Source organism: Pelmatolapia mariae, linkage group LG13 (genome assembly GCF_036321145.2).
Source record: "Pelmatolapia mariae isolate MD_Pm_ZW linkage group LG13, Pm_UMD_F_2, whole genome shotgun sequence".
Taxonomy (NCBI): Eukaryota; Metazoa; Chordata; class Actinopteri; order Cichliformes; family Cichlidae; genus Pelmatolapia; species Pelmatolapia mariae.
In genome coordinates, this window is record NC_086238.1 from 27,979,339 (window position 1) to 27,991,734 (window position 12,396).

General features: G+C 41.3%; 1 protein-coding gene across 1 annotated transcript in view; it reads right to left on the minus strand.

Moving 5' to 3' along the window:
* The window catches only part of LOC135933724 (uncharacterized), a 72,200-nt gene extending 65,279 nt beyond the window's left edge, over positions 1-6,921 (minus strand). Inside the window, exon 1 of the mRNA XM_065471861.1 lies at positions 6,900-6,921. Within this exon, the coding sequence (XP_065327933.1) occupies positions 6,900-6,921 (22 nt within the window). The remainder of the gene's footprint in view (positions 1-6,899) is intronic.
* Positions 6,922-12,396: the final 5,475 nt, after the last annotated feature.

Consider the following 12,396-nt stretch of genomic DNA (forward strand, 5'->3'; position numbering starts at 1 on the left):
CAAGGTCAAACGAACGTCTCTATTGTGATGACACAAATCAATGCCAGACGAAAGTCTCTATTGTGATGTCACATATCAATGCCAGATTCACCTCTCTATTGTGATGTCACATATCAATGTCAAACGAACGTCTCTATTGTGATGTCACAAATCAATGCCAGATTCACCTCTCTACTGTGATGTCACATATCAATGCCAGATTCACCTCTCTATTGTGATGTCACATATCAATGCCAGAACAGCCTCCCTACATTGATTTTGAATATCGATGACAGATTCACCTCTCTATTGTGATGTCACATATCAATGTCAGACGAACCTCTCTACATTGAAGTTAAATATCAATGCCAAATTCACCTCTATACTGTGATGTCACATATCAATATCAAACGAACGTCTCTATTGTGATGTCACATATCAATGCCAGACGACCCTCTCTATTGTGATGTCACATATCAATGTCAGACCAGTCTCTCTACATTGATGTTAAAAATCAATGCCAGATTCACCTCACTATTGTGATGTCACATATCAATGCCAGTCGAACCTCTCTACTGTGATGTTAAATATCAATGCCAGATTCACCTCTATATTGTGATGTCACATATCAATGCCAGATTCACCTCTTTATTGTGATGTCACATATCAATGCCAGATTCACCTCTCTACTGTGATGTCACATATCAATGCCAGAACAGCCTCTCTACATTGATTTTGAATATCGATGACAGATTCACCTCTCTATTGTGATGTCACATATCAATGTCAGACGAACGTCTCTATTGTGATGTCACATATCAATGCCAGATTCACCTCTATATTGTGATGTCACATATCAATGCCAGATTCACCTCTTTATTGTGATGTCAAATATCAATGCCAGATTCACCTCTCTACTGTGATGTCACATATCAATGCCAGAACAGCCTCTCTACATTGATGTTGAATATCGATGACAGATTCACCTCTCTATTGTGATGTCACATATCAATGTCAGACGAACCTCTCTACTGTGATGTTAAATATCAATGCCAGATTCACCTCTATATTGTGATGTCACATATCAATGCCAGATTCACCTCTTTATTGTGATGTCACATATCAATGCCAGATTCACCTCTCTACTGTGATGTCACATATCAATGCCAGAACAGCCTCTCTACATTGATTTTGAATATCGATGACAGATTCACCTATCTATTGTGATGTCACATATCAATGTCAGACGAACGTCTCTATTGTGATGTCACATATCAATGCCAGACGAACCTCTCTATTGTGATGTCACATATCAATGTCAGACGAACCTCTCTACTGTGATGTTAAATATCAATGCCAGATTCACCTCTCTATTGTGATGTCACATATCAATGCCAGACAAGCCACTCTACATTGATGTTGAATATCGATGCCAGATTCACCTCTCTATTGTTATGTCACCTATCAATGCCAGATTAACCTCTCTATGGTGATGTCACATATCAATGTCAGACGAACCTCTCTACTGTGATGTTAAATATCAATGCCAGATTCACCTCTCTATTGTGATGTCACATATCAATGTGAGACGAACCTCTCTACATTGATGTTGAATATCGATGCCAGATTCACCTCTCTATTGTTATGTCACATATCAATGCCAGATTCACCTCTCTACTGTGATGTTAAATATCAATGCCAGATTCACCTATATATTGTGATGTCACATATCAATGCCGGACCAGCCTCTCTACATTGATGTTAAATATCAATGCCAGCTTCACCTCTCTATTGTGATGTCACATATCAATGTCAGCCGAACCTCTCTACATTGAAGTTAAATATCAATGCCAAATTCACCTCTATATTGTGATGTCACATATCAATGCCAGACGAACGTCTCTATTGTGATGTCACAAATCAATGCCAGACGAACGTCTCTATTGTGATGTCACAAATCAATGCCAGACGAACCTCTCTATTGTGATGTCACATATTAATGCCAGACGCACCTCTCTATTGTGATGTCACATATCAATGTCAGACCAGTCTCTCTACATTGATGTTAAATATCAATGCCAGATTCACCTCTCTATTGTGATGTCACATATCAATGCCAGATTCACCTCTCTACTGTGATGTCACATATCAATGCCAGATTCACCTCTCTATTGTGATTGTCACGTATCAATGTCAAACGAACATCTCTATTGTCATGTCACATATCAATGCCAGACCAGTCTCTCTACATTGATGTTAAATATCAATGCCAGATTCACCACTCTATTGTGAATTCATATATCAATGCCAGACCAGCCTCTCTACATTGATGTTAAATATGAATGCAAGATTCACCTCTCTATGTGATGTCACATATCAATGCCAGATTCACCTCTCTATGTGATGTCACATATCGATGACAGATTCACCTATCTATTGTGATGTCACATATCAATGTCAGACGAACCTCTCTACATTGAAGTTAAATATCAATGCCAGATTCACCTCTCTATTGTGATGTCACATATCAATGTCAAACGAAAGTCTCTATTGTGATGTCACATATTAATGCCAGACGCACCTCTCTATTATGATGTCACATATCAATGCCAGATTCACCTCTCTATTGTGATTGTCACGTATCAATGTCAAACGAACATCTCTATTGTGATGTCACATATCAATGTCAGACGAACCTCTCTACATTGATGTTAAGTATCAATGCCAGATTCACCTCTCTATTATGATGTCACATATCAATGTCAGACGAACCACTCAATTGTGAATTCATATAACAATGCCAGACCAGCCTCTCTACATTGATGTCACATATCAATGCCAGATTCACTTCTCTATATTGATGTTAAATATCAATGCCAGATTCACCTCTCTATTGTGATGTCACATATCAATGTCAAACTAACGTCTCTATTGTGATGTCACATATCAATGCCAGACCAGCCTCTCTACATTGATGTTAAGTATCAATGCCAGATTCACCTCTCTATTGTGATGTCACATATCAATGTCAGACGAACCACTCTATTGTGATGTTAAATATCAATGCCAGAATCACCTCTCTATTTTAATGTCACATATCAATGCCAGATTCTCCTCTCTACTTGTATATGTTAAATATCAATGCCAGATTCATCTCTCTATTGTGATGTCACATGTCAATGTCAAACAAACCTCTCTACTGTGATGTCACATATCAATGCCAGATTCACCTCTTTATTGTGATGTCACATATCAATGCCAGGCCAGCGTCTCTACATTGATGTTAAATATCAATGCCAGAATCATCTCTCTATTGTGATGTCACATATCAATGTCAAATGAACCTCTCTACCGTGATGTCACATATCAATGCCAGATTCGCCTCTCTGTTTCGATGTCACATATCAATACCAGACGCACCTCTGTATTGTGATAACACATATCAATGTCAGACCAGCCTCTCTACATTTATGTTAAATATCAATGCCAGAGTCACCTCTATATTGAGATATCACATATCAATGTCACACGAACCTCTCTACAGTGATGTTAAATATCAATGCCAGATTCACCTCTCTATTGTGATGTCACATATTAATGCCAGATTCGCCTCTCTACTGTGATGTTAAATATCAATGCCAGACCAGCCTATCTTCATTGATGTCAAATATCGATGCCAGATTCACCTCTCTATTGTGATGTCACATATCAATGTCAGACGAACCTCTCATCATTGACGTTAAATATCAATGCCAGGTTCACCTCTCTATTGTGATGTCACATATCAATGTCACACTAACGTATCTATTGTGATGTCACATATCAGTGTCAAACGAACGTCTCTATTGTGATGTCACATATCAGTGTCAATCGAATGTCTCTATTGTGATGTCACATATCAATACCAGACCAGCCTCTCTACTGTGATGTTAAATATCAATGCCAGTTTCACCTCTCTATTGTGTTGTCACATATCAATGTCAAACGAACCTCTCTATTGTGATGTCACATATCAATGCCAGACAAGCCTCTCTACATTGATGTTGAATATCGATGACAGATTCACCTCTATATTGTGATGTCATATATCGATGCCAGACAAGCCTCTCTACATTGATGTTGAATATCGATGACAGATTCACCTCTCTAATGTGATGTCACATATCAATGTCAGACGAACCTCTCTACTGTGATGTTAAATATCAATGCCAGATGTCAGACAAACCTCTCTACTGTGATGTTAAATATCAATGCCAGATTCACCTCTATAATGTGATGTAACATATCAATGTCAGACGAACCTCTCTATTGTGATGTCACATATCAATGCCAGACCAGCCTATCTACATTGATGTTAAATATCAATACCAGATTCACCTCTCTATTGTGATGTCACATATCAATGTCAACCGAACCTCTCTATTGTGATGTCACATATCAATGCCAGATTAACCTCTCTATGGTGATGTCTCATATCAATGCCAGTTTAACATCTATATTCTGATGTCATATATCAATGCCAGACCAGCCTCTCTACATTGATGTTGAATATCGATGAAAGATTCACCTCTCTATTGTGATGTCACATATCAATGTCAGACTAACGTATCTATTGTGATGTCACATATCATTGTCAATCGAATGTCTCTATTGTGATGTCACATATCAATGCCAGACGAACGTCTCTACTGTGATGTTAAATATCAATGCCAGATTCACCTCTCTATTGTGATGTCACATATCAATGTCAAACGAACCTCTCTATTGTGATGTCACATATCAATGCCAGACCAGCCTCTCTACATTGATGTTGAATATCGATGACAGATTCACCTCTCTATTGTGATGTCACATATCAATGTCAAACGAACCTCTCTATTGTGATGTCATATATCAATGCCAGACCAGCCTCTCTACATTGATGTTGAATATCGATGACAGATTCACCTCTCTATTGTGATGTCAAATATCAATATCAGACGAACCTCTCATCATTAACGTTAAATATCAATGCCAGATTCACCTCTCTATTGTGATGTCACATATCAATGTCAGACGAACCTCTCATCATTAACGTTAAATATCAATGCCAGATTCACCTCTCTATTGTGATGTCAAATATCAATGGCAGATTCACCTCTCTATTGTCATGTCAAATATCAATACCAGATTCGCCTCTCTGTTGTGATGTCACATATCAATGCCAGATTCACCTCTCTATTGTTATGTCAAATATCAATGCCAGATTCACCTCTCTATTGTGATGTCACATATCAATGCCAGATTCACCTCTCTATTGTCATGTCAAATATCAATGCCAAATTCGCCTCTCTATTGTGATGTCACATATCAATGCCAGATTCACCTCTCTATTGTGATGTCAAATATCAATGCCAGATTCACCTCTCTATTGTCATGTCAAATATCAATGCCAGATTCACCTCTCTATTGTGATGTCAAATATCAATACCAGATTCGCCTCTCTGTTGTGATGTCACATATCAATGCCAGATTCACCTCTCTATTGTGATGTCAAATATCAATGCCAGATTCACCTCTCTATTGTGATGTCAAATATCAATGCCAGATTCACCTCTCTATTGTGATGTCACATATCAATGCCAGATTCACCTCTCTATTGTGATGTCAAATATCAATGCCAGATTCACCTCTCTATTGTGCTGTCACATATCAATGCCAGATTCACCTCTCTATTGTTATGTCAAATATCAATGCCAGATTCACCTCTCTATTGTGATGTCAAATATCAATGCCAGATTCACCTCTCTATTGTTATGTCAAATATCAATGCCAGATTCACCTCTCTGTTGTGATGTCACATATCAATGCCAGATTCACCTCTCTATTGTGATGTCAAATATCAATGCCAGATTCACCTCTCTATTGTGATGTCAAATATCAATGCCAGATTCACCTCTCTATTGTTATGTCAAATATCAATGCCAGATTCACCTCTCTATTGTGATGTCAAATATCAATGCCAGATTCACCTCTCTATTGTGATGTCAAATATCAATGCCAGATTCACCTCTCTATTGTTATGTCAAATATCAATGCCAGATTCACCTCTCTATTGTGGTGCCACATATTAATGCCAGATTCGCGTCTCTATTGTGATGTCAAATATCAATACCAGATTCGCCTCTCTATTGTGATGTCACATATCAATACCAGACTCGCGTCTCTGCTGTGATGTCACATATCAATACCAGACTCGCGTCTCTGTTGTGATGTCAAATATCAATGCCAGATTCGCCTCTCAACTGTAAAGTCAAATATCAATGCCAGATTCGCCTCTCTATTGTGATGTCACATATCAATGCGAGATTCGCCTCTCTGTTGTGATGTCAAATATCAATACCAGTTTCGCCTCTCTATTGTCATGTCAACTATCAATACCAGAATCGCCACTCTACTGTGATGTCAAATATTAATGCCAGATTCACCTCTCTATTGTGATGTCACATATCAATACCAGATTCACCTCTCTGTTGTGATGTCACATATCAATGCCAGATTCGCCTCTCTATTGTGATGTCACATATCAATGCTAGAATAAACTCTCTGTTGTCATGTCAAATATCAATCCTAGAATCGCCTCTCTACTGTGATTTGAAATATCAATGCCAGATTCGCGTCTCTGATGTGATGTCACATATCAATGCCAGATTCGCCCCTCTCTTTTCAGAAATCATAATATTTCTTTCCACTGTTATGTTCATGATATCCATATCTATTTTCCTCTGGATTTGGATCTCCAGTCCCCGCTATTGCAGTTGTTTCACCTGCCTGCGTTATATTAGAGACTGGCTACTGCACAACTCTCTCACCCTTAATGAAAACAAAACAGAAATTATCATCTTTGACAGTCACATCCCATTGAAACAGCTAACGGATACCTTGGGATCCTATGCCAGTCATCTTTCGTTTACTGTCAGAAACCTTGGAGTAGTGCTGGATAGTTCTCTCAAATTAGACAAGCAAGTGGCTGCAGTGGTGAAAACCAGCTGTGATGTCAAATTTCTAAAGCAATGCCCTACTTACGACATAAAGACCTTGAAAAGCTCATTCATGCTCTTGTTACTTCGAGATTGGACTACTGTAATTCTCTTTATTTAGGCCTCCAACTTTCACTCATCCAACGCCTGCAACTAGTCCAGTATGCTGCAGCACGCCTTTTAAGCGGCAGCAGAAGACATGACCATATCACACCCATCCTCGCCAACCTTCATTGGCTCCCCGTCAAATACCGTATCGTTTTTAAAATCCTTTTATACACTTTTAAAATTTTAAATAACCTGGCACCCAGCTACTTAATCGACCTCCTTGACCTATACATCCCCACGAGAGCACTCAGATCCGCTAACCAGGGGCTCTTAATGCAACCAATCTCTCAACGGAAGAGTAGGGGGGATCGAGCTTTTGCTTTTGCCGCACCAAAACTCTGGAACAGCTTGCCGATTGATGTCCGTGCGTCGGAATCCATCCAATCCTTTAAATCACGTTTAAAAACCCACCTGTTTAATCTTGACTTCCAAAAAACTTAGTTTTTAACTTTTCCTGGGTTCATGCTTGTTGCCACATCACCATCTTATAATTGTATTTTCTTTTGTTGATAATTGTATTTTCCTGCTCCTTTACTGTTGTAACCCCGAAATGCGACTCGTCTGTGAAGCACTATGATGTACCTGGGTCTTTTAAATGTGCTATAGAAATAAAAGTGAAACTGAAACTAAAACTGAAACTCTATTGTGAAGTCAAATATTAGTACCAGATTCTCCTCTCTATTGTGATGTCAAATATCAATGCCAGATTAGCCTCTGTATTGTGATGTTAAATATCAATGCCAGATTCGAGTCGCTGATGTGATGTCACATATGAATACTAGACTCGCGTCTCTGCTGTGATGTCACATATCAATACCGGACTCGCGTCTCTGCTGTGATGTCAAATATCAATACCAGATTCACCTCTCTGTTGTGATGTCACATATCAATGCCAGATTCGCCTCTCTGTTGTGATGTCACATATCAATACCAGACTCGAGTCTCTGCTGTGATGTCACATATCAATACCGGACTCGCGTCTCTGCTGTGATGTCAAATATCAATACCAGATTCGCCTCTCTCTTGTGAAAACAAATATCAATGCCAGATTTGCCTCTCTACTGTGATGTCAAATATCAATGCCAGACTCGCGTCTCTGCTGTGATGTCAAATATCAATACCAGATTCGCCTCTCTGTTGTGATGTCATATATCAATGCCAGATTCGCCTCTCTGTTGTGATGGGAAACAATACACTAGTACACAGAGAAACACACGGCCATGAATGAGGGAGAATGCGACCCAGAACTCAGTGAGAAGCAGACATAAATACACAGAGGGTTAACGAGGGAAGTGGAAGCACACGGGGAACACAGGTGACACTGATAATCATAACAAGACATGGCAGGAGTAAACGCAACACTGAGGGGAGACTGTCAAAGTAAAACAGGAAGTACAGAGGTTCAGACAGGAGGAGAGAGTGCACGACATAACGGGCTGGGGAAAAATGGAATAAAACACAAGGAGGGGAACAAGGGTCTACAGATACACAGGGGAGCAGAGAGGGGGTAATCAAATAAGGAGCATCTTAACAGAACAACTTAGAAACCAGGGCAAAAATAAAGAACAAAACAGAAAACAAACGAAAACTAAGAACACTGGGCCAACATGGCCCAGGATCATGACAGGTTTAGTTTATTTGATGTAAAACTTCAGTGCATGGTCCCTTGGATCAGCTGACAAAGATCCCATTAACAGGCTGGTTAGGTATTGTTGTGGAAATTTTAATTACCAAAGCCTGCAGACGGGATGAGTTGTAACAACACCTTTATTTCAGCTATCTCATGCATGAGGAGGGACATCAGTCAGGGGTTACTGAAAGTCGTCTCTGACAATGAACAGTTCAGGTCCTTTTTATATACAGTCACAGAACAAAAGGCTTTTACAGTTGCAGTTCACACCTTGGCTCTAAACAGACAGACTCTCTATCACCTGTGTGAATCTCCCCCACTCTGGGGTCAAGCCTTCCTGTGTGAGCTTCCGCATCCTGGGAGACATTCACCAGTTTCTCACCGTCTGTTTCCCAGCGTGAATGAGGTGTGAACCACACATAATAAACTAAGTAACATGAAAGCAATACAATACATTAAAGGACAATACACTAAAGAGAAATCCCACAACAGTTCCCACCCTCTTGATTGCATCTCAATCACTAGTACCAAGGATTTCTCTTCCTAACATTCTGTTAATTACATCAGCAATATTGCACACAATATGCATCATTCTTACAGTGTCAGGAAAATAATTTCACTCATCACAATCATCCTTGCTTTTGCTATCATCAATGTAATCTTCAGCCTGCAATAGGGGAAGCTGCAATTTGGGAGACTCGCTTTCTTTTGTCAGTGCCACTGTGATTAATCTACTCAATAGGGTTTGGAGGCATGGGATCAGACAACAACCGCAGCATGTGAGAATGGCAATAAAAGTGGCTATGGACATTAGCAACGACATCACTATGGCCTTATACTTCCCAAACTGTCTGTTTAACCACCCGTCTAAGGGGTTATTGATGCCGGAGTCCTCTGTCGTTTTGGATGGCAGTGTTCACAAACCTTCCAAGGCTCTGGTTACAGTGTCATCTGAGGCTGTGTTGTCTGGAATGAATGTGCAGCACATAGGACCCACCGTGGCTCGTGGGTTGCTCCTTCTGTTGCACGAACCTCCTTGGATGGTGGCATGGTGCTCAGCTGCTGATCTCTCTAGAGGCTCCACCAGAGGGCGATCATCAGCACACTAAAAGGCATCAGAGCTACCCCAGTGATGAGCTGCTTCCTGGCTTGTTGCATTGTTGCAGGTAGAGGGTGGACTGCCTACTGCCTGAATGAGGTGCGGGGATTATTCTGCCCCGTTTGTCTTTTCTAGTTGCTCATCCGTTCTGGGTGGTTCTCCTCCAAACAGCTTATAGTGGCTGGCGTGGATCCAAGTCAGTCGTTCTCCAACCTTTACCGCTGTTTGTGTGGTCAGTAGCACTTGGAATGGACCCAGCCACCGCTTCGCCTTCCAGTGTCTCCTCCTGAAATCCTTCACTAGCACCCAGTTCCCTGGTTTGAACGGGTGCAGGGGTCCTTCTGCTGGCCTGGGCAGGGCTGCTTTCACTGCTCGGTGTACCTGCGAGAGAGCACTGGAGAGATTTTGACAGTACACAATCATTTCGCTGTTGCACAACTCTGTGGACATGCCAGTCCATTTGGGGGGTTCTGCCCCCACTCTGGCGGGTCGTCCATACAACACCTCATAAGGGCTGAGGTGTACTGGAGGTCTGGTTCGCGTGCGCACATACATCAGCACGGGGGGAAGTGCTTTTGGCCATGTGAGGCCAGTTTCTTCACAGCACTTTACCAGCTTGGATTTTAAGGAGCCGTTCATTCTCTCCACAGCACCTCCAGATTGTGGGTGATATGCACAGTGTGTTTGCAATTTGAAACCTAGTTGCTTGCTGATCTCCTTCAATGCCTGGTTCACAAAGTGAGTACCATTATCACTTGTGATTTTCCCTGGGATGCCCCACCTGGGAATGATTTCTGACAGGAGGGCTTTTGCCACTGCACTGCTGTCTGCACGATTCGACCAGTGTGCAGCCATGTTTGCGCCAGAGAGTTTTCTCTGGCTGGCAGGCAAATGACTATTGTTGTGGAAGTTTTTTCCACTTAAATAAAGCCTGCAGATGAGCGGTGAGCGGTAGCTAACATTCTTTAACTCAAACACACAAAGACATACAAACAAGCTTGTGGAGGGCTTGCATGTCCGCGGGGCAGGGACAGCAGAGTCTCACCGAGAGTAGCATGGCTCTCCGTTTAAATACCTTCTCCAGGAACAAAAGGCAGTACACAGCTGTTTCACACCTTAAGGTTTACACTCCCTTGCTACCTCCCAAAGTCCTGGAAGAGACAAAAGACTCTTCCTGTGGAGTGGTCTGCTCCCCCCCAACTTCCCTCTTACAGTATGGGTGTCAGACATGTTAAAATCCAGTGGCACCAAGGCATAATACAATAAAATAATGTGATTAGTACATCAGTTGAAAGAAATTCCTATACAATCCCACCCTTTGATTCTTAAATCAAGAATCACATTAAAACCAGAATTTCTTTCCCAACATTCTGTACATCACATCAACATTATTTTACACTTAAAGGAGTTTCACACTGTGTATCCTCACTGCACTGTTCTCCCACCACCCTTTGTTCATCTTTAATCTTCCCCCCAATCTAAGCTCTCACATGCAAATGGCTACAACAATGATACAGAGGAAAGGTCTTCTCCAGAGTGTCAAAGTACTTTGCATGGCAAAGTGAAAAAGCATTAGATGGTCATTCTCAGTTCCCGATCATGGCTCCTGGTGTCTGTGCCATTTACAGAGTTGTAATTCCAACGCTGATCTCCCTCTGTGCTGTCACCTTTGGAGCTTGGCATGCTCTCTCCATCCCTCGATTTCCATTCCAACGCGGCTGTAGATTTAAGGCAGAGCACGTCGTACACCTTAGTTGTCTTCCTCAACGTTAACGTAGAAACTTTTCATTTTATTTAAGATTTCGCTGTTCAAAATCTTCTCGTGACAATCCTTTGGAAGCCCAGTGGTGCAGCCCACTGTCGTTTGTCTGCTGTCCTGCAGATGGTCCGTGCTTCTCACTGGTCCTGTTGAAGCGTTCTCTCCCGGTCGTGGCCTGTATCTGCGTCAATCCTTCCATATCCCTCATGTCACGGTCTCTGTAATTTAAAAATGAAAGCTTCCACGGAAAACCCTCTTTTGCCCTATGTCAGCTTAGCACAATTAGACATGCACAATGAAGTTGTGCATTGTCACTTAAAAATTCCCAGGGATTCTCCCCCGGAGTAGTTTCACTCCAGGCCCTGTCTTAAGAAAAGGTAAAACATTAGCCAGCTGTGTGTCCTGCTGTAAATCATGTGATTGGATCATATGATTAGCCCTCTGCTGTGGAAAAATAGATGTTAGCGCAGCGCATCTGTATGCACACTTTCCCACAGTGACCTCTGCACTGTAAACAATACAAAGTCATGAATAACACACTGCTGGTAAATTCAAAGACACAGAAAGTGGCGATTTAAGGTTAAGTCTGCATGCCCCAAAGGTCACGCAACCTGTTGCTGTCATCTTTCTGCTCCTGTAAAAACAAACATACATACATCCACCCTTTTGTCAGGTCAAGGTGGAGGTGCAATCTTGCATACTGGTGTCAAGTCAGTCAATGCTTTTGTCAGTCCAGTCAGTCCCCATTTTTTTATTTGCTGACAGTAAAACCTCTCGTGACGCAAGAAGTTTCTACTGCCAG